Source organism: Taudactylus pleione, unplaced genomic scaffold, assembly GCF_031769625.1.
Source record: "Taudactylus pleione unplaced genomic scaffold, aTauple2 ptg000053l, whole genome shotgun sequence".
Classification (NCBI taxonomy): Eukaryota; Metazoa; Chordata; class Amphibia; order Anura; family Myobatrachidae; genus Taudactylus; species Taudactylus pleione.
In genome coordinates, this window is record NW_028284455.1 from 10,572,714 (window position 1) to 10,597,249 (window position 24,536).

The window sequence follows — 24,536 nt, forward strand, 5'->3', positions numbered from 1 at the left end:
AGGGGGAGGGAGGGGAAAAAGTGCTGGTCACCTGCGCCGGACAGCTAGGTCAGTGCTGACCCGAGTCCAGTGTGAACGGTGCCGACCCGGACACTGCAGTGTAAAAGGGGAGCTGATCCGGGTTGGAAACGTGTTCCAAATCCCGGGTCAGACCCTGGACTGGTGTAAAAGGGGTCTAAGACTGCAGAACCATCAGTAACATTGAGTACAATCGCAGCCTCACACACACTTGCACAAGGTCTGACCTTACTCAGAAATTGCTAACCTCATCACACATAGTGAAAGCCCAAGCTGCGTATGGCATTGCAGTGGCTAATTTATGCTCGCCCCGCACCCCCCTGTCACTACCCCCAAACGGTGCTTCCTGTCAACCACTCTGTGATGGGTCTGCGTAGTCACCGATCACAGTGGAGTGTTCACGCACGCGCACTGCGATGCATGTGCAGAACGCAACAATCGGCCGATTGCATGCGTAATCGCAGTTGCGATTAGTAGGGAATCAGGCCCCATGTCACATGTCGTCCATGTCAACAGTCTGAATGTCAACATGATGACTGGATACCCATATCCCTCATTAAAAATTACATGGATTATTTGTAAACATTGTTATCAAATAAATTTTTTAATGAGTTAAAAACATGCAAACGTAATGTCTATGGTTATTGTTTTTGCAGCTCAAATTTATACAAGTCAATTATAATATCCAGCTTCCTTGTATTGGGCTACACAGGTACATCACCTGAAGATACAAGATTTAATAACATTTCTTTTATATCCACTTATTAATCAGCGTTCCTGTGGAGTTACTTTGTAAGCATTAAGGAAGAACCAAGACAATATACAGTAACAGTGGTTTTAAATGATTCCATTTGGGAACATTGGCCCTCATTCAGAGCCGTACGCTCTGAGCAGAGCGCACGCTCTGAATGAGGGCCGGCCTCCATTTTCATGGAGCGTCCTCCTGGACGCTCGTATAGCTGTGGGTCACCACCCACAGGCTATACGAGCGTGCATTGTGATGGTCGCGATGGTCGAGACCATCGCGACCATCGAATTTGCGAGCCGGAGCCTGCGGTTGAGGTTTTCAACCGCAAGCTCCGGAGTGATTTTGGCTCTATCAGAGCCAAAATCACTCCCACTGACATCACTAGTGATGTCAGTGGGCCGGCTTCTGACGGGAGGCGTTCCCGTGGGAACGCCCCCGTCAGGGAGGCACGCCCCCGGCACGCCCACCAAAGGGGGCGTGCTGTCAATCAACATTGACAGCACGCCCCCTTTGATCGGACACAACGAGCGAAGGACTTTCCTTCGCTTGTCGCGTCTGGCGCATGCGCACGACGGAGCTCCCTCCGTCGTGCGCATGCTCAGTCTATAACATCGACCCACTTGCGAGCGGACAGCCGCTCGCGAGTGGGTCTGAATCAGGCCCATTGTTTTTTATAGCGCCTCTACGAATATTGGATTTATTTTAACAAACCTTTCCTACCGTACATCCCCAGTGTTGTTATTGAATAATCATCATAAAATAGCTTTCCATCAACTGCATGGATACTGTATATGTGGTATATATTTTATATACTTTATATTTGACATTATCTAACACTTAATCCACAGATAATCCAAAGCAGCAAGGCTCTAATTGAGAATGCAGATGGTGTTTATGAGAAAATTGCACAGTGTCAGAAGACTGGTAAGTTTATATTGCCTTTTTAGTATTCTATTTTTTGATGGAATACAATGTTTTAAAATAAAAAAGGATGAATTGTACAAGATTGAAATGTCAGCTATAGGAAGGATTTAATAAGCCACAGCAGTTATAGAAACCTTTATTCATGGAAGACAAACAACACTTGGGGGTATATTTACTAAAGTGTGGGTTTACAAAAGTGGAGATGTTGCCCATAGCAACCAATCAGATTCTGTTTATCATTTATCTAGTACCTTGTAGAAAAGGATAGCTAGAATCTGATTGGTTGCCATGAGCACAATCTCCACTTCTGTAAACCCGCACTTTAGTAAATATAGGGTCTATTCATGAAGATCTATGTAAACGTTTCACTATATTTCGCATCACTTCGATGCAATATATAGCTTTGTTTAGTAGGAATTCACGAGTATACCGGCGGTTCAATCTTCTCCTTGCGGTCCTCTGCCAAGCGTCGGGAAGCAGGTCCTCCTGTGTGAATTTCTCTCTGTCCGGCACCAGTTCTGACTCCGCTCCCTTTCCTAGACCAGCAGCCATGCAACTTCCCTGCTCTGTTCGGCTTGTAGTACAAATTACACCATCCCCAGATGGCGAATCTGTACCGCAAGAGTTGAACGGAAAGCTGAGCTTTCCGTCCTTTCATGAATCGCACTCGCCATACAATAGTATGGTGATGCGATCCAGGCATGGTACGGGTACACCGCTGGAGAAGTAATGCGCTTCTCCAACGGTACCTTGCTCCATAGATTGCACAAAGCAGAGAAGAGCCCTGTTTTCAACTAAACAGGTCTCTTCTCTGCTTCATGATTAGACCCCTATACCCCTTACTACAGTAGTACAAGGCTGACATGCTATTTGATTGTGGCTTGGCTTATTTTATATCTATAGGATGTATTGGACTTAACTTTGTGTAAAAAGTATGTATGCCATACGTATAGTTGTAAGAACGAATGAGATAATGGTGCTTATATCTGTAGAACTGTCAGCCTTGTGTTCTAAATACATTATACTAATATTTAGGGGAGAATTTATTAGCGGCAGAAATTGACCAGAAAAATTGTGGTAACATTTGCCCCGAAGCGCAGCCACCTGCAGCACTTATCAGGTATTTTTTTCGGGATCTCACCAGGATCTGAAATAAAATCCCTGATAATGATCTTGTTTTCGTGGATCGGACAGTGAAAACACACAGGTCTGTGAAGTTATCACGGATTCTATGTATTTTCGCCCCCAAAAACAGATCATTTTTCGGGTGCAAATAACGGACTCTAATTGAATTGCCCAAAAGAAAAGAAAGCGAGTCCAGTTTTTGGACCCGAGAAATGATCAGGCCTGATCTTCCCCCCCCACTTATTCTTAAATAAAATAAGTTAGCTGGTAAACATTTTAGTTAAGTACACTTTATGTATTACAAAATTGATCCTACATCTGATTCTACTTCAGATATCGCAAGTTGATCCCTCCACATCTATGATGTTAATGATGGATTCTGGCAGTAAGTTACTTAGCTACAAAGAGAGTAAAAGCATGGATTTAATCACCTCTCAAATTTATGAGGCTTATAGGCAATTATCATTCTCTCCGTCACTTTTTTTTTTTTTTTTTTTAAATCAGTACAATAATAAGTTGTTTACATGTTGGCAGTCTTAGACACTTGAAGACCAGTGATACAAAATGTTCTTGGATATGAAGACCTGTATTTTCCTGATACTGTGGATACAATGGAAAAAAAATAACCTCGTTATTTTTTTAGTCTACCCCCTAGATTTACATTTTCGGAGTCTTGAAGCGTAAAGAGATAATGATAACAGAACATGTATTGTGGCGGTACAAAACAGTAATTGTTAATTAAACTTCTGCTGCAAAAGCCAGCAGGGGTTATCTCCAGCAATGACAGTATTATTGCCAATGGCAACACTTTCACATAGGGGGTGAAACAAAAAAATCCCTATAATGGATTTGTAAACCTCTTTGATAAATGAACCATTTAATTGATTGGGATGTGGATGGGATCCTGACCGTCAGAATGCAGACGGTCACAATCCCGACGGTAAGTATTAGGATTAGGGTTAGGCACTAGGGGGAGGGTTATGGTTAGGCTGTGGGAAAAGAGTGTTAGGATTAAAATTTGGGTTAAAATACTTGCCAAAATCTGTTGGGGTTTTGACTGTTGGGATATTGCTGTCTGTAGTCTGACCATCGGGATCCCGTACCCAACCCCATTGATCAATAAAGTTTGAATAACTTATAATATATGTAAATTTATATATATATATATATATATATATATACACACACACACACAACAATAACTGCATGCATTCATTTATTTAAATATGTGTATATATAGTTTCACTGTAATAAAATTACAGTGGTGCTTAGAGCAATTAGAGCAATTAACTTTATAAGAAATACTTTAAGACAAACTGGAGCCAGAAGTGTGAGAAATTGGTGAGAGTAGTTATTATGCCGGATTGCCTTTCATTTGTATTATGTATACGGCCGTAACAGAGTTGTTGTCAATGATAATTTGATTTTCTGTTTACAATAAAGTGTTTTATCTGGAACTTCTCTATTATTTATTTGCCAGACTAGTGGATAATTTTGCCACACACGTGCAGAACTAAATTTCAGAGAGCCAGTCATTCAGTGATTGAAAAGAACATCTCATGTTTAGGTACCACTTCCTATTTATTTATTTTTTACTAGCGACCTGCCTCAGCTTTGCAGAGTAGCAATTAAAACTTGCCACAGCCCCCTGCATCTCACAACAGCCTCCTGCTTTTCATTACTGCCCCCTGCATCTCACAACAGCCTCCTGCTTCTTACTCCTGCCCCCTGCATCTCACAACAGCCTCCTGCTTCTTACTCCTACCCTCTGCATCTCACAACAGCCTCCTGCTTTTCATTACTACCCCCTGCATCTCACAACAGCCTCCTGTCTTTCATTACTGCCCCCTGCATCTCACAACAGCCTCCTGCTTTTCATTACTGCCCCCTGCATCTCACAACAGCCTCCTGCTTTTTATTACTGCCCCCTGCATCTCACAACAGCCTCCTGCTTTTCATTACTGCCCCCTGCATCTCACAACAGCCTCCTGATTTTCATTACTGCCCCCTGCATCTCACAACAGCCTCCTGCTTTTCATTACTGCCCCCTACATCTCACAACAGCCTCCTGCTGCTTACTCCTGCCACATGCATCTCACAACAGCCTCCTGCTTTTCATTACTGCCCCCTGCTTTTCATTACTGCCCCCTGCATCTCACAACAGCCTCCTGCTTTTCATTACTGCCCCCTGCATCTCACAACAGCCTCCTGCTTTTCATTACTGCCCCCTGCATTTCACAACAGCCTCCTGCTTTTCATTACTGCCCCCTGCATCTCACAACAGCCTCCTGCTTTTCATTACTGCCCCCTGCATCTCACAACAGCCTCCTGCTTTTCATTACTGCCCCCTGCATCTCACAACAGCCTCCTGCTTCTTACTCCTGCCCCCCGCATCTCACAACAGCCTCCTGCTGCTTACTCCTGCCCCCTGCATCTCACAACAGCCTCCTGCTTTTCATTACTGCCCCCTGCATCTCACAACAGCCTCCTGCTTTTCATTACTGCCCCCTGCATCTCACAACAGCCTCCTGCTTTTCATTACTGCCCCCTGCATCTCACAACAGCCTCCTGCTTCTTACTCCTGCCCACTGCATCTCACAACAGCCTCCTGCTTCTTACTCCTGACCCCTGCATCTCACAACAGCCTCCTGCTTCTTACTCCTGCCCCCTGCATCTCACAACAGCCTCCTGCTTCTTACTCCTGCCCCCTGCATCTCACAACAGCCTCCTGCTTCTTACTCCTGCCCCCTGCATCTCACAACAGCCTCCTGCTTTTCATTACTGCCCCCTGCATCTCACAACAGCCTCCTGCTTTTCATTACTGCCCCCTGCATCTCACAACAGCCTCCTGCTTTTCATTACTGCCCCCTGCATCTCACAACAGCCTCCTGCTTTTCATTACTGCCGCCTGCATCTCACAACAGCCTCCTGCTTTTCATTACTGCCCCCTGCATCTCACAACAGCCTCCTGCTTTTCATTACTGTCCCCTGCATCTCACAACAGCCTCCTGCTTCTTACTCCTGCCCCCTGCATCTCACAACAGCCTCCTGCTTTTCATTACTGCCCTCTGCATCTCACAACAGCCTCCTGCTTTTCATTACTGCCCCCTGCATCTCACAACAGCCTCCTGCTTCTTACTCCTGCCCCCCGCATCTCACAACCGCCTCCTGCTGCTTACTCCTGCCCCCTGCATCTCACAACAGCCTCCTGCTTTTCATTACTGCCCCCTGCATCTCACAACAGCCTCCTGCTTTTCATTACTGCCCCCTGCATCTCACAACAGCCTCCTGCTTTTCATTACTGCCCCCTGCATCTCACAACAGCCTCCTGCTTCTTACTCCTGCCCACTGCATCTCACAACAGCCTCCTGCTTCTTACTCCTGCCCCCTGCATCTCACAACAGCCTCCTGCTTCTTACTCCTGCCCCTGCATCTCACAACAGCCTCCTGCTTCTTACTCCTGCCCCTGCATCTCACAACAGCCTCCTGCTTTTCATTACTGCCCCCTGCATCTCACAACAGCCTCCTGCTTTTCATTACTGCCCCTTGCATCTCACAACAGCCTCCTGCTTTTCATTACTGCCCCCTGCATCTCACAACAGCCTCCTGCTTTTCATTACTGCCCCCTGCATCTCACAACAGCCTCCTGCTTTTCATTACTGCCCCCTGCATCTCACAACAGCCTCCTGCTTTTCATTACTGCCCCCTGCATCTCACAACAGCCTCCTGCTTTTCATTACTGCCCCCTGCATCTCACAACAGCCTCCTGCTTTTCATTACTGCCCCCTGCATCTCACAACAGCCTCCTGCTTTTCATTACTGCCCCCTGCATCTCACAACAGCCTCCTGCTTTTCATTACTGCCCCCTGCATCTCACAACAGCCTCCTGCTTTTCATTACTGCCCCCTGCATCTCACAACAGCCTCCTGCTTTTCATTACTGCCCCCTGCATCTCACAACAGCCTCCTGCTTTTCATTACTGCCCCCTGCATCTCACAACAGCCTCCTGCTTTTCATTACTGCCCCCTGCATCTCACAACAGCCTCCTGCTTTTCATTACTGCCCCCTGCATCTCACAACAGCCTCCTGCTTTTCATTACTGCCCCCCGCATCTCACAACAGCCTCCTGCTTTTCATTACTGCCCCCCGCATCTCACAACAGCCTCCTGCTTTTCATTACTGCCCCCCGCATCTCACAACAGCCTCCTGCTTTTCATTACTGCCCCCCGCATCTCACAACAGCTTCCTGCTATTCATTACTGCCCCCTGGATTTCACCACAGGCCCCTGCTTTTCACTCCTGCTGTTTATCGCAGTCCCCTGCATCACACCACATGTCTCTGCATATCACCACAACCCCCTACTTCTTACTCCTGCCCTCCTCCTGCACTCCTGCGTCTCGCCAGTGTCACCACAACTCCCACTGCTGCTGCCCTGCAGCTGGCAGGGGCTGTGCCACTGGGATGTGCTGTGAAGGGCAGGCTGGTCATGATGAGAGATTTTTATTTCAGCTACTGTCAGCATTATCAGCAGCATGTACCCAGTGCTGGGGTGCCTGTGCATATTTTCGCAGCCTCCATGCGCACCTCTCCCCAGCTGCCGATCAATGTCCACTTTGCACAATATACCCTGTATTTCCTGGGCTTTCTGTTGAGCTTCCTCGCCGTGATGCCCCTGTTCGAGAACAGCACTGACAGCCATGGGAGGTGTCTTCTATTCACCAAGAGCAGATGGCTGAGCAGGAACACCATGCTGGAGAGGGAGCACTTCACGGTAGAGGAGTGGTGGCCGGAGTCAGCCTGCAGGTTCAGCATAGGGATGGTAATCGAAATCCGATGGTTACTAACTATAGATGTTTTTGTTCCGATGGTAGTGTGTTTACACAAACTGTATGGCACCATTCATATGGACAATCAAATATTGGATACCATCATTCCTTATACAAACTGACCGCTCAACTGCATAGCGGTAATTACAGAGGCGGATATCCATAGGCTGGAGTGCAGTGTGGACGGCATGAAAATGGGAGAGAATAAGGTGTCAATAAGGGAGAGAGGAGGGTCCAAGGAGTAATGCTGAAAAATTAAATATTAAAGAAAAGGGAAAAACAGGAAGAGAGGTACTCCAGATATCTGACAAATAATGGAGGGAGATTAAGATGCATATGCATAGGTCCCACGTCTTGGAAAAAGACAGGAATTAATTATGAAGGTCAATTGACTTGAACTGAATTTTTATTATCATGAGTAATGAATCTCTCCTGTATTTGTATAAGTCTCCTAGAGTCACTCTAGGGAGGGCTTCTGCCTATAAAAACAGCCCGTTGTTCCCATAGTGTGTGACGCACTCACCGGTACTTAGGATGCCTCCAGGTCTTAACCTTTGGACAGTAGGGTCTTATACAAACAGCGGGAGTTTGCACGGAAATACTGAAGTAGTACTACAAAGTAATATTAACCATGGAGCAGCCTGCAGCCATGGACACCAGCAAGATAGAATGCACACTAATAAATAGGTATCCTGAATGGATTGGGTACGCGATGCCGACACTCTGGATCCTGACAGCCAAAATCTCGACGCTGGCATGCCGACAGGGTTAGGATATCAATACATATCTGTAGGTATCCCAAGCCTCACCCTACCCCTAACCCTGTCTAAACCTAACTCCCCCCATGTCTTAAACCTAACCTCCCACTCCCCGCACCCTAACCCTCCCCCCTTAGTGCCTAAACCTAACCCTTTCCCTAGTGCCTAATCCTAACCCCTATTGCTAACCCCTCCCCCTAACCCCACTACTTACATTCGTGAAGCCGGCGCCGGGATTCTGACAGGTGTCGGATTACCAGCACTGGTATTTTTAAGCGCCAACATTCAATGTGCCAGGATATCGACCGCATCCAGCATGAATATCAGCAATACTAAGTAATAATATCACAGAGTAATTACCAGAAAGCAGCATGCACTACGGACAATAACAGAATATGATTGCCATTATTTTAGGAAGTTGTGTTTATATGCAATCACAAATAACAAATATAGCAATAAACTCAGATACACTTGTAGCTGGCAGTATGGAATTGTAGAATAACATATAATACAGAATGGAATAGCAATATATTAACCAGTGTGTGTTTGCAGAGTATAATAGCAGCAAGAGATATGTACATATATTGCAGGATGGACTAGCAACAGTACACAACACAAATGACTTGCAGAGTGTATTTGCAGCACAATTAATGTTACAGGTATACTTGCAACAGGTACAGGTAACGTTAGGCAGAGCCAGGACAGGAACCAGGGATACCAAACAGCAGATACAGGAACAGGGGTATACAATCGGGAAGCCGGCTGCCTTAATACCGGCAGCCCGCTTCCCGACTGTCATATCCCGGCGAGGGTGAAATGCCGGGCGTCTAGATGTAGACGCCTGACATTTCCCCGACGCCGGGAGAATGGCGCCCGGCTTCCCGATCGAAGGGATGCCGGGCGCGGCGTGCGGACAGCCACGGGGGGGAGGGTTAGGTTTAGGGCACCCGGGGGGGACTTAGGGTAGGCACCCCCCCCCCCGGGAGGGTTAGGGTTAGGCACCCCCAGGGGGGACTTAGGGTTAGGCACCCCCCGGGGGACTTAGGTTTAGGCAGCGGGGAAGGGGGGGTTAGAGTTAGGCACTTAGAGGGGGGATTAGGGTTAGGCACTTGGGGGGGGAGGTTAGGGTTTGGCACCGCTAAGGAGGGTTAGGGGGTTAGGTTAGGTTACTCAATACTTACCTAACGACGATCGGGATTTCCAGCGCTGTCGGGCTTCCGCTGCTGGGAACTCTGCTTTGGTCAGCCAGGCGCTGCCAGGAATCGGACCGATTCTGGAACAGGGACTGGATAGCACGACTTCCACAAGAAACTATCTCCATCAAGGCAGGAATGGGCTGGCTGCCCTATAACAGAATTCAGAGCCAATTTTGTGTGAACGAACGAGACCAGCCTCTGGTAATTACCACTATGAGCAACTGAGTGCTGCATGTGCACAGAGGCTTTCCAGCTGGGAGCAATTAGTCTGGCCAACACCTCTCTTTGGCTGTCTTTGCCTGTTAACCCTTTCAGCTCTGGACGGAACCTGCAGCAGATATGAGCTCATAACATCATGCCAGATTCTGGAGAGAGTTAAGGGGCCTATCCATTACACGATTTTTTGAACGATCCTACCAAAACCAGGAGGTTTTGGTTGGATCGTTCAAAAAGTCTTCTAATGGATAGGCTGCAAACATCCTGCACCGCTAACAGCAAAAGAAGTCTTTTGCCATTCGAACACGCTGGTCAATTTCTGCACATTGCTGAACGACTTTCGAAAAGTCGTTAAGTGGATATGCAGTGAACGACCAACGGCAAACAACTTTTTTTTTAATGAATATTCACTCCATTCATTGAAAATTTCCACTCCCTTGTCTCTTCAGCGACAATCCTTGGTCCTTGGTCTTTAAAGATACCGTTCACAAAGTCTTTTATGTTTGTGAAAGATTTTTTGCATGAAAGACTTTTTGTTGGCACGAAACGTCTTTGGTCTTTCACAAAAAGTCTTGTAATGGATAGGCGCCTATACTTGTAAGAGAGGAGCAAGAGCTTTCCACTGACAGTTGACATGGTGTCTGAGAAGACATGATAAATCAATTTGGTCTGATGATGAGAGGCCTAATGGATATCTGTCGGTAGAAGAATGAAGCTGAGAGAAAATCAGACAATGATACCCACTAGGGAGTCAACTAATTTCTCAATATCTGTCAGGTAACTGCCACAAAATATGAAGGAATGAACCTTGCAATGCACTATCCCTCCAACACCTATTGCATATATCTGGACTCATTTTGGCAAGTCGTTTTTTGGAACGTACAGTAATATAATCAAAATATTAATCTGAGGATGTTTTTTTTATTGTGTACGTATATAGAGATAGAAGCATCGCTAGTGCAGATTTCCTCCCATTCTGCTTGCCAAACGGACTCAAGTGGGTCTCTAGGGTATGATTGTTAAAATTGGAGTTCCGGGTGTAATATGGACACAAGACTCTTTGCAGTTGCGCATAACAAGATCAAGTAGTCAAACATTTCTTAATTACATCACTTCCTGTTTTAAATAGCGTATGACCTCTCTTATAAGGAAGGCCATCCGCTACAATCAGTCAGTACTTAAGAATATGATTGATTTCCATTAGATTTTGATTCTTCAGACTAGTTGTTTTAGTTGCTAAAATGTGTTGCAATATTGGGCCACTTTGTTTGTAAATGATTAAGTTTCCTGCTCGCTTGTTGCCAAGTTTAGCTAGAAGTACAATTTAGATGGTAGCCACAAAAATAATAAATATTTGTGATATATACGTGTGTAGCGTACTTGCCTACCGTCAGAATGTCCAGGAGACTCCCTAATTTCAGGGAGTCTTTCTGAACTCCAAGGATATTAGGCAACCCACTGGATCTAATATGCCTCTTGGTTTTATTTATTTAATAACTGCTCTTGTATATACATGGTAAACCTATACAGTATTTCTAAAATGTCATAACTGACCTTTTTGACAAAAACACAAGCACACAGGAAAATTTCACTGCGCATCTGATGCTACTCTGTTAGGTTACTAATCTAGTTTTGGCTCACGGCATAGTCAAGATAAAGACCAGCTGCCCGGCACAAGGCGTTGACCATTTCTGACAGAATGCCGCATGGAGTTTCATCTGTTCTTAAAAAAGACAAAAAAATCTGCATCTAGTTCCATTTATACTGATCAGATACCAACCCAAGCTGTGATAAATGCAATATACCAAACAAGATTTGCCAAACACTGGGTAGGGTAGTTTGCTTTATTGAGTGTAAATTCTATAGGGCAGTTAGAATATATTTAAAGAATTTACATAGTCATTTAATAAACTCAGAAATTATGTAGTGGCATACATTAGCATTTCTTTAATATTATTTTCTTTCTCCAATTTTATTTTTCAACAACTCCAGTCCAATCTATATCTACATTCTCCTCTCTCCTAATCTGTCATTACTTTATCTTAATCACACTCTAGCAGCAGCCCTTGATCAGTTGGCTCCAGATAACCTTTACTAAGCATCAGCCTTAATCCCGGTCATACACACTAATGAAACATGCTGCCTTCAAAGCTTTTCTTGTGAAGTGAAACAAAATTGTCGTGGCTGGTAACCGAGCCATGAAGATAAGATGGCCACCACTGCCTAAACTTCCATGCTGCATCGCCATCAAGGAGAAATGTTGGCAATATGCATCTAATGTGTGTTGCAGATGTAATGATGTAGTATGTAAACTTACTGTATAATACCTGTTGCAGCTAGCTGTGGCACAGGAACAGGGTCTGGTAACTATAGCACCACAGGAGTTAATGTCTAGCACTGGGCACTGGGACTACAGTACTGTTGTTTTAAGAATATTTGAATGTTGGGAAATTATTTAATTAATTTTAACATGTTATATTTTGTGAGCTATTCGAAGTTGTAAATGGTAGAAACGATTGTTTAAATGTATAATCTGTTCACTTATAGAAATGTATTTTGATTTATAAGGTATTGCCACTTGCCAGTCTGGTGATTAGATTGCTTTGTGACATTCTGCCATACGAAGTCACAAGGTACTTACCCTGGCCTGAAATGCTTAGTGTTAGTTTGACCAAACAACACCTTTGCGCACTCCAGGGGGTATTCCTGCATTTTGGAATGTTCTAGGCATGTCTTAAATATGGTAGGAGACAGTTATGTTGTAAATCAAATTGCTGCGTAAAACCAGATAATTTGATTCTGTGTATCAAATATTGAGATGAACTCCATTAACAGATTTCTATTGATTGACAGATTAAATTTAATTTTGCTTTCCTGATGCTAATTTAAAATCTTGTAAATGTTTACCCCCTGCCATGAATAGATAGATAGATAGATAGATAGATAGATAGATAGATAGATAGATAGATAGATAGATAGATAGGGAATTGGTATTGAAGGCCGGATCAAATACAGACAGTGGAACCCCGACGGACCTAATTCCCGACTGGGGCTGGTAAGTAACTTAACCCTACCCCCCAACCCTAACGCTCCCTTAGTGGTGCCTAACCCTAACCTCCCCCCCTAGTGCCTAACCCTAACCTCCCCCCGTTAGTGCCTAAACCTAGCCCCCCCTCCCCTCACCCTAAACCTAACCCCTCCGGGGGGGTGCCTAACCCCCCCCTTTCCTAACCCTCCTGGGGGGTGCCTAACCCTAAGTCCCCCCAGGGGTCCCTAAACTTAACACTCCCCCTCGCGCGGCTAGACGCTAAGACACCCGGCTTACCTTCGTTCAGTATGCCGGGTGTCGGTATTTTGTAGTGGGGCTATTGATAGGCGTCGGGATTTCGACGCCTATCTTTAGTCCCCTGTCGGCTGTTAGTGTCAGGATATTGGTGGGCGGAAAAGCGCCCGCCGGTATCCTGACTGCATCCCAATAGATACACTCACCACGATGTTTGAGATGCTATCTAGTGGCGTCCCTCCCGCTGAGGGGAGGGATGCCGTGTGCGCGGCGCAGCCGTGCTTCGCCAGAAAGGGGGCATGGCCTCGCGGGCAAGGAGCGTGACTACATGGCCAAAACTCCCATGGTCCCATGTTTCTTACCGGGAGGGGGGGGGCGGGTGCAGGAGGTGTGGATTGTGTGCAGTGTCCCGGCTCCCTCACAGTGTCAGGAGCCGAGTGCTGCACTTAATACTACAGTGCAGCACTCGGCTCCTGTCACTGAGGGGGAGTCTGCACTTTGGTGCCACGCATCGGCGGGTGACACCCTGGTGCGGCCCGCACCCCCCTTGTAACGCCACTGAGGTTATTTGTACTTCTGAAACCTTTTGTATGCTGTGTTAATCCTAACCTGCTTCAGGAATTGTCTTTTTGAAGACATTTTATTATTTACTTGCTTTAAGTGTTGCAAAGCTCTGCCCTCTGCCTGCTACCAAATGCGGTACTGGCGCAGGAGTGGGGATTCGGGTAAGTATAATGTGCGTCTGTGTTTTATCTGTAAGGGGCACTACTGGGGGCAGTGTATAAGGGGCACTACTGAGCGCACTGTACATGGGGCACTGAATAAGGGGAACTGCATAAGGGGCACTGTGTATCAGGCACTGTATAAGGAGCACTACTGGTGGCACTGTATAATATGCACTACAACAGGGAGTATTGCATAAGGGGCACTGCAACAGGGGGCACTGCATATGGGGCACTACAACGGGGCATTGCATAAGTGGCACTGCTGCCGAGGACATTGCATAAGGGGCACTAGTACAGGGGGCTTTGCATGAGAGGCACTGCTACTAGGGGCGTTGCATAAGGGGCACTACTACTAGGGGCGTTAAGGTGCGTATGGAATGGAAAGGAATGTTCCCAGAGTGACGAGAAACAGTGGTGTGTCATGTTGACACGCCCCATTTTTCAGTGACCACACATCCTGTGGTATGTGGCCACGCCCACTTTTTCGACACACATAGTGGGGGAGGGGGCTCTGTTTTTCATCTTGCCCTGGGCTCCAAATACCCTAGTTACGCCACTGGGGAGAGGGAATCCCCACACCCTAGAAATGGGGAAGTAAGACCCCTCAGGTTGATACCAGAAGAGTAACCACTACACAAATTGTGATCACCTGGCGGATTGAGATCATTGGTCACAAATGGGAAAAGCCTCATACTTCTAATGACTTCCTCAAATACCCTCCTACAATAATGCTCTGAACGCTACCAGACATATACTTATAGGGGCCCATTTATCAACGAGTTTTATCATACACAACGAGGAGCACCATTATCATACGCTGCGAGTTTAAAACTCATTGCGTATGATAAAAATCATTGATAGATGCAGTTGATAACTCACATCTCATACAAACACTATGTTCTATTGGTCTTGTTCTTCTAGTTCTCATCTGACTTATCAAATCTCTCTTTTACTGTTCATTGTCTCTGGATCCTTCTCCTTTCAGCTTCCTCTATCATATGGAGTACCATAAGGCTCAGCCCTAGGCCCCTTCTGTTCTATATGCAGTTTGGATTTCAGTTTCCTTTGTATGTGGATTATACTCAAATTTATTTTCCTGGATCTCTTGCCATCAGATTTGGCCCATGCTACTGTCTGTCTTTCTGCCATTCCATCTTGGATGTCCTTTTGCCTCTTCTACTCAATCATTCAAAACAAACTGGCCTTTCCCAATCTATTTTAAATGCAGTGGCTACACTACTCTAATTTTCCCTCCGCTCTGTCATTTTCTTCATTAGGCATGTGTGTTACCAAATCTATATAAAATACATCTATGAACATACAAATACATTAAAGAAACTGTACCAACATACTGTACATCACTTGTCTCAAAATATCTCCCAGTTTGACCACTCCAATCTGACCATAATCGGACATCATTACTGGCTCCCATTACTGGTAACTGGGAATTTTTTTTCTCTTGCACAACAAGATTCTAGTCTCCAAACATTTGTGTTCCCTGAAAACTCACTATTCAGGTTTATCAAACTCCCAACCTGCAACACAACTAAGATATTCTATTAAATTACCAGCCATAGAGTATGCACAGCTCCCTCAAATGTACATATATTCTCCTTTTATTCTTAAGCAAACTTCTGACCCCAAACAGTCTTTAGTACATCAGTGAATATAACCCCACTGGGCACTTTTTCTCCTTGCAATGTGCCAGCACCAGTAAGCACTATATGGCACTTAACCTTATGTACCATATTTCTTTTTTTCCTGTGGATTACACGTTCGTGAGCTGGTCCTCCGATTCTTTGGGCCGAATTGAATTATCCTCGATATGTTGCTGTGTGAGGAAAACGGTTGTAGCCACGAGCTTTAACGTCCAGAGCGTCCAGAAGCCCTTTTTCAGTTAATGCGTGTTTACCCACACATGCCATAATAATTACCAAGAGCTAGGGGTTAACTTGTTCGCTAAAGAATAATTGAATTTGGCTCTCTGTATGTAAATACCAACACCTCACAAACATTTTAGACCTCTGGGAAATCATGGAGGTGAGGTCCAAGGCTCAAGTGTAGTTGGCATGATGATCACATCATCTTGGCCCTGACCTCATTGTGAAATACTGTGGTTTGCGTCATTGCACAACAGTGTTGTGACCAATATAATGCCATTCACGGCATGTCGCAAAATCAAGTCCTGCTGATTTATTTAGGAAGTTGAGCAGAACAAAAAGTGTGACCTGCTCTTCCAGGAGTCAGTGTACAAGTATGGTTAATGCCCAGTCTTGTTTTACTACTGTTTGTGTCCATTTATAAAGCACTTAGTGAATGATGGTGCTATATGTATCTCTATCAATTTGACGATCTACTGTATGTACAGATGTGTCCTCATACATCTAGCCTCAATATGCCACGCAGCGTGACTTGCCTTGCCTTTGACTTTTGCCGAAAATGCGTCTAAGTTGCAATGTACCAGCAGACTCTGCAGACTCATATCTGTGGGCACCTGAGTCTGTATATGAAGAACAACGGAACTTGGAATGATAAAAGCTGCGGCCGCTACATTGTAGCACTTCGTATACAGAATCAGAGACTCATTCACGCACAGATATGTGTGTTGCATATGAAATGAATTAGCACAGTCTGCTGGCGCGTCCTAGTCGCATTACATTGCGACTTTAAATGCAAAAGATGCCCGGCGCTGGCAGAGTCTCGCGGGACCCGGTACGCCGAGAGGGGCTGTTTGGCGCGACTGCAACAAAGATGTACATCTGTATTACACTCTGTAAACCAGGACTCAGAAAGCAAGAACCTAAATATACTGTATATTTTCACAAAAGAATTGTTGAATTTATACTGTATCACAGTAAAATAGAGATTTACAGCTGGATAGTCTGTAGATTTTCCATCTGTTTTTTGTGTATTGCGCTTCTCACTAAAAAAACATCCATATTATAGGTAGAGTGTGATAACACATTCTAAAATTTTAAATACACCACTAAAACGTTAAAATTCCATGGTGGGACAAGAGCAAGAAAAAGAAAGCAGAAGCGTGATTGCCCGCTGAGTCTGCTTTATGTGTGCGGTAAAGCTGGTCTGAAAACTGTGGCTTGATGTTTGAATTGAAGTTGCCAAGTGATAAGGGTGATCAGAGCAGAAATGAATATGCTTGTGGGAACAATAATATTACACTAAAACGAGCACGGAGAATAATTCTAGAAGATGTGGCTGATTGATGGAAGATAATAAAGATTACACATAAATAACGCTGTGGAATCTCACAGGGGATCAACCAGACTTTAGTCCATGAAGCAGGAGCAGTTATCAAATGTCCTCCTCTTGCCGTGTGGTCAGATGGGATATCCACAGTCGGCAGACTGACCTTTCTTGACCTTTAACATTAAAACATGTTTCTATACTTCTTCAATGTAAATGTAACTTATTCACACATGCACACATAACAGCGAGCCAAACGTTTATCTTTTAAAGTTGATACTGCTGTATGCGTAATATGTGTATTTATGGTCATTTTTAAACCATTATATGCCTAAAGCATAAATGTGTCCAAATTAGGATCAGCATAATATATTGTTTATCCCAAAGACACTTATCACTCACCTTCCATCAACTTCTCCTATACTAATCCTTGTTCCCCTTTCCTACACTGAGGTCTGGCACCACTGCAAGTCACAAAGGGATTACGCTGTAATCAGAAATTGTGGGGCCCGGGACTGACAAAACAGGCAAAGGCCCCCGCACACTGCCAAAATAAGAAAAATTATCTAGTCTGCTACGATGTCAAGGTGGCTCTTTAGGCAAATAACAAAGTCTATATTCGTGGCATAAGCAAAAGATAGATCAGCAATCCTACCACCTCTGTAGAAGTACAAGCATGACTATCAATGTCCACATGAAAGATACAGATCACCAGACATGCGTCACTGTCATGCACAATCAGAATGAAATCTATCTGCTATCTCTGTCTGTCACTCTTTCTGCAGTATGCACAGCTATCTATAATTCTGCCCCTGTCTAGTATACATGGCTCTCTCCCATTCTCTTCTTCTGCACCTAGCTCCTCTCTTTTTCACCTTTCTGCACCTGTCCCTATAATATGCACATCTATCTCCTCTGCTCCTTTCTCCTTTCTCTAATGTACCCAGCTTTCTCTCACTGTGCGCCTGCTTATATAAGTAATACAGCCAGCTCAGCTCTCCTTTCTCTCCCTCTCTGACTCTCCTCCTCACTCTCCAGCCCTAACCAGGCAGTGCCACTCCTCATATCCGCACAACATGCTGCTGCAAGCCTGCAAAACATTACTTACCAGGCCTTCTCCTGTTCTGGCTGGTGCTGCTCCGAGTCCTCACGCACCGCAGCTCCTCTGTCTTTCTCTTCCAGTGGCACGCACGCCGGCTTAAAAAAAAAAAACTTAATTGAACAGCCAAGCGGGCGGGTAGTAAGAGCGGCCCCCATTGTCCCCTGTCATTTACTTTTATTGCGCAGGCCAAGGGTTTAGTTGCAAGCAGTGCACCGGTTGGAGCGGCCCCCCTTTCACAGTTAATTCAAAGGAAGTAGGAGTGGGCGTAAGGAGCAGACGTGCCCCCTCCTTTCTGCCGATTGTCCAGGCCCGGGACTCCAGTCTCAGCAGACCCCCCCTGATGGTGGCCCTACACTGTCAATAGACAACTCAGGCTAATTTATGAACATTACTTTTAAGTTTAAAAGTTGCTCCACACAGTAGCAAAGACGACATAGCTGATTGGGATGTAGTCGGCAACCAGCGCACACAATGCCGGCACTCAGAACAGGACAGGAGTCAAAATCCTGGCTCCAGAATCCAAACGGCTGCCAGGGTTAGGCTCGGGGGGAGGGTTAGGCTGCAGGAGGGGAGGGTTAGGTTTAGGGGTAGGGTCAGGGCCGGCGCTACCTAGGCAAGCTTAGGCAGCTAGCTAGGGGTGCCGGCCACTAGAGGGCACTTCTAAGTCCGCCTAACTACAGAGGGTGCGGTTGCTACGGGGCCCGGCGGCTTAAGGGGCCCGTCGGCCCAGCAAACGCACCCCCTTCACTCTCCATTTGCCGGGCGCCCACTGAGATTGTGTTACCAGCGGGCGCCCGGCTCCTTCTCCTCCCCCCCCCCCCCCCAGTGCCAGCGGCAGCCGATGGACGGAGCTCACTCCTGAGCTCCGGCTTCCGGGTCCCGCAGTGCACTATGGGAGTGATGTCATGACGTCGCTCCCATAGTTCCGAGGAGCGTGCACTGGGGACGGACTGCAGCAGGCACTGGGGTGGGGTTTAAGGTAAGTATTTTTTTTTTTGTGTGTGTGTGTGCGCGGGGGGGGAGGGGGGCTTACTACGGGGGCACTACAGGGGCCTTACTACTTGGGGCATCATATGGGGGCACTATTGGGAGCATTAAAGGGGCCCTTACTACTGGGGGCACTTCAAGGGGCATTACTACTGGGGCACTGCAGGGAGCATTACAACTGGGGGCACTTAAGGGGCCCTTACTACTGGAGGCACTGCAGGGAGCATTACAACTGGGGGCACTTCAGGGGCCCTTACTACTGGAGGCACTGCAGGGAGCATTACAACTGGGGGCACTTCAGGGGCCCTTACTACTGGGGGCACTGCAGGGGGAATCATCCCTTTAATTCAGGTCATGTGAATATTATTAGGGCGCTGTTTGTGTCTGTGAGCTGGGCGGGGGGTTTGGGGAAAACAGGGGCGGCATTGTGAACCTTTGCCTAGGGTGTCCTGAAACCTTTCACCAGCCCTTGGTAGAGTTAGTGGAAGGGTAAGATTACTTACCTCCATATGTTGGGATTTCCACCGTCTGGGTTCAGACTGCTGGCATTGTGTGCGCCGGAATCACGTGCCCAACCCATTGATCTAATTGCCTAAAATTGCACTAGGCACATAAAAGCTATTTGCTAACTGCTCTTGTGGTTTATTGCCCCCCAATGCACTGTTAGTATGATTAGGGCATGTTCATCTGTGAAAAAATTGTACTTGTATGTAGACACATTTTTAAACATGCCTCTACATGTAAGGTTTTATAGATGCTTTTCAAGAACCTTTTTAAGATTTATAATTTATCCTGCTTTCTCCATTATTTAGGGTTTTATACCACATTTCATAATCAGTATTCCGGTTTTTTCAAACACTTCATAAAAAACAGTGCGCTAATGCATTTAAATAAATGTAATGCAGCATTGCAAAAGAAAATGTATAAATAACAGCAGCTCCGCTATGTATAGTGCTCTATTGGAAGCAAAAAGAGCCATTTATGAAAACTGGTAGACAGAGGGGTCTTGTAACCTATAGCAACCAGTCAGATTCTTACTATATTATTATGGTAGTTTAGAAACAAAATATACAGTATAATTGTATGCACAGGAAGATTGTGATAGCAAATTGCAACCGGTTATACCAAATATCCTCCATTGTGTTCTAATTTTAGTTAGACAAATAACAAGGAAGGATACTAACATATGTCTAAATGGGATGTAGTTAGGAAGCCGAAGGTCGAAATGCCGACCGCCGGCTTCCCGACACTGAAATCCCGGCATGGGACTAATGATAGACGTCTAAATACCAACGCCTATCATTAGCCCCACGCCAAAATCCCGATACCCCGTATTCCGATCATAGGTAAGCCGGGAGCGGATAGCCGCAAGGGTGGAAGGGTTAGATTAAGGTCTCCCCGGGGGACTTAGGGTTAGCCACCCCCCCCTGGAGGGTTAGACTAAGGGAACAGGGGGGTAGGGTCAGGCACCTCCGGGGGGAGGTTAAGGTTAGGCACCCCCCTGGGAGGGTTAGGTTTAGGGTACAGGGAGGGAGGGTTAAGTTTAGGCACCTCTGGGGGGAGGTTAGGGTTAGGCACTAGAGGGGGAGGTCATGGATAGGCACCCCTAAGGGATGGTTAGGACTAGGAGGGGAGAGTTAGGGTAGTTACTTACCTTAGTCGGGATCTTCATTTGCCAGCCTTCCGGCGTCGGGATTTGATCCGCTGGGCTGAGGTCCGGCGGTCATAAATACCAAGTCATGCAGAAATAGCTTGGTTTTAGGCTTTGCATATAGGCCATACTTGCCTACTTATGAAAAAGCATTTCAGGGAGATTATGAAAGGAACACCTACGAGTGACCCACGCTCTTGGATCGTGGTGGGGGGGGGGTAAGGGAATATGTGAAGCTCTGTGTGGTGCTGGGAAGTAGGAAGAGGAAAAAGAAGGGGGGAACAGTGGCGTAACAAGGGGGATGCGGACCGTACCCGGGTGTCACCCACCGAGGGGTGACACCAAGGTGCAGACTCCCCCCACAGTGACAGGAGCTGTGTGCTGCACTCTGCTCCTGACACTGTGAGGGAGGCAGCACTGCTCACAGGGCAGTCCGCACCTCCTGCACCCCCCTGGCTCTCCCAGTAAAAAGCATGGGGTTCAGGACGCGAGGCCACGACCCTTCTCACATGGTCACTCCCCTTATCCGCAATGCCACACACCCTTTTCGGCGGCGCACGGCTACGCCGCAAGCACAACATCCCTCCCCGCACCATGTGATACCATGGGGAGGGACGCTACGGGGGGGAAATTGGGAGGAGGGGAGGTGGAAAGGGCATGAGGTATTGGGGATGTTCGAGTGCTGCACCGTCTGCAGAAGTACCTAATCCTGCTGAATTGAGACTAGAAAATGTAGACGGATGAGCTCTCTAAGCAGTGTGGGTACAAGGACTGAGGGGGTGATAGGGTGAGGGCTTAGGTAAGAATCGAGGGGAGAGAGGGATGGATGTTGTGGGGAACAAATGAGGCATGCAACGAAATATGGGGCCAAACCATTCATTGTGAAGACACAATGCTGCTCCGGATTGACGGTGTAATAAATAGGGATGAATTAAATCGCCACTTATGCCCCCTATGCAATAGCCTGTGACTTACATGAATTGCCGTGATTCTGGCAATTTAGCCTGTAGATGTAAAGGGACAATAATGTCAAAGACAAACCTAACCTGGTCTGGCTATTTCAATTATTGCTTTTAAATCTGTTTGCTAAATCGCCAGAATCACGCCAGTTCCTGCAAGTTACGGGCTATTACATAAGGTCCTATGAGTTGATACTACAAATATATATGGTAGACAGGGCCATAGAGAGCGTTGACGGGCCCGAGTACTGTAGGGGGCATGGCTTAATTGCTCTGGTGTGGCCACGCCCTCTTAAAAAAAAGTGTGAAAAATATTCATTGTGGTTCTGCGCATTACACAGGGAGGTGCCATGCGCCCCTCAGCCACTAGCATATCCAAGGAGGGGGTGTGATCAGTGCAAGCAGTGGAGACTTCTGCTGAACTTAGCGACAGCAGCCTCCCTGGACTCACAGCAGCCCATCATACAGCTGCGCCCCTCCAACAAGCTTGGGTCCGGATAATTAATACCTGTCCCCCCATCCCCCCTCGGCGCCCCTGATGGTACATGCCTACTATTCGCTGCTTGCTTAATCATCTGGTTTTTTTTAAAGCATTTGACAGAATGGCTGTAATTAACAGTACACTAGCTTGTGGCTCACATGGGAAAAATTGCATTTTATACTCTTGATATCCGTTGGGAAGATGAGTTAATTCATGTGCTAATTGTAGTATGACAGCTTTTAATGTTTATTAGATAACGATTGCAAAAACAAAGGCCATTTCTTGAATAATTTAAAACATGAGCTAGAAATTATTGATTTACTTAAAGTTTACCAGTAGCAAATGTGACACGGCAATGTGGAAATAACATTCTGCACAGTATATGTATTGTTATGGAGTTGTGGTACGAATCAGTTTTAGGATGGTAATAATAGTTATTCCTGGAAAATAGCCTTATGGTGTATACACACGGTCAGATCTGTCAGATGAACAATTTTACCAACGATTTGAACGATTTCAGACAGTATTAAAATGAATGAAATCGTCAAAATCTGACTGCAAACGCAGACGATGTCGGATATCGTTATGTGAAATGCGGGGACGCACATCGTTCATCATTGCAGGCCCAGATGTCAGATCTTCTTTCAGATATGAACGATTGAACGATTTTTAAAATCGTTCTTATTCATATCTGACAACAAATCTGACCGTGTGTATGCACCATTAGAAAATAGAGACACTTGCAAACTCCAAAAATGTCAGTAACAAAGTTTCAATACCTGTGATCAGTAGACCAATTTGCCTTTCAAAACATTTCCAGCACAGAGACATATAATAGAAACGATGTGCAAACAACACAACTCATTTTTCAATGGTGCAGGACACCATTTTGTCATAGTAACCTGCTATACAGTATATTTGCTTTTTCTTTGCTATTTGTTTTAATTTCAATGAGTCAAATCAAAGTTACACAAAACCATTCTTGTGCGCCGACGCTCTTATGGCTTTATTATTATATACAGTATTAGAGAGAGAAAAGGATCACCGCAGACAATAGCAGTGTTTGTCGAATCCTTCCGTCAGATTATTCCCCATGTAAATACAAGTACCAGCGTAATCCTTCTATATCACTATCTGCAGAAGGCAATAACAGAAGATAATCAGTGAAAAAATTGCTTTATTATTTAAATATATACATATAAAAATGTAAATATATATATGTATGAGTGTGTATATAGATATATATATATATATATATATATGTATATACACACACATTTTTATCTTATTTTGGCTTTTTCTTTTCTTCAACCAGTGTAACTGAAAACACAAGTTTGAGCTTTCGGTTCCGCTTCGCATGCAAGAAGTGTCTCGTTGGGTCACACATGCAAATATTTCCTGTAACTGGCCCGGTAAACCAATAAGTAATCCGCCTTGGCGAGGTGCTTTTGATTGGTAGCGATAGGTGGTATTCTATGTTGATAAATTGTGGCAATAGTTGGTTTTCTATGCCTGCAATAATCAATAGATATCCAGCCCTACTGCCAGATCTTAATAAAGTTGACTATTAAAGATTAGCATACAGATAGTCAGGGTCAACATTTGTCCACATCAACCGTCCAATTCCTCACAAGGTACTTGCAGTTTCTGATAATCCCCTTACCCAACTTTCTCTGGCTTTTATTACATAGACTTTTATTACTGAAGGGTGCACTATAAAAAGAGTTAATGTAGATGGATCATTTATATATAGGATAATGTTCTTTCAATTTTGTAGACATTGGACGTCATCAAGGAGAGGTATGATCAAAGAAAAGCCACAAATCCCACATGGTTATGAATAACCCATAATGGTTTACTGTGCAGATTATGTTATTCCATATAGTACAAAAGGTTTACTTAGTAACACTAGAGTTATTATTACATCAGTACTCTCTGTTTATTATAGCTTATTATAGCTATTATTTACAGGCCAGCAGTGTTTACATCTTTAAGCATTACTTGTGTATTGCAATGTGTTTATTGATAGATTTTCACATTCAAGAGTATCGTGATGTAATTTCCTCAAACTGATTAGTCATTGTGTATGAAATGAGGAGGCAAAACCCATCAAAAAAGTCTCTTATGTAATTTTTGAATACATTAGTGGTCCAAATAAAGAGAGCAATACAATTTTATTAATATGAGTAATTTTAGGTTGAATTATTGATTGTTATTTACGTCAATAAAATTTATTATAATAGGAGCAACAATTATTATAGCAATATAACTGCTGCCCACATAATAAAATAATAACATAGCTCAAACCGTATGCCGTTTCAAGTATCTCACT

General features: G+C 45.1%; 1 protein-coding gene across 1 annotated transcript in view; it reads left to right on the forward strand.

The window, feature by feature from the left end:
* Positions 1-24,536, forward strand: part of PLCL2 (phospholipase C like 2) — a 252,714-nt gene that overhangs the window by 206,685 nt on the left and 21,493 nt on the right. Inside the window, exon 5 of the mRNA XM_088463343.1 lies at positions 1,615-1,690. Coding sequence (XP_088319469.1) covers positions 1,615-1,690 — 76 coding nt within the window. The remainder of the gene's footprint in view (positions 1-1,614; positions 1,691-24,536) is intronic.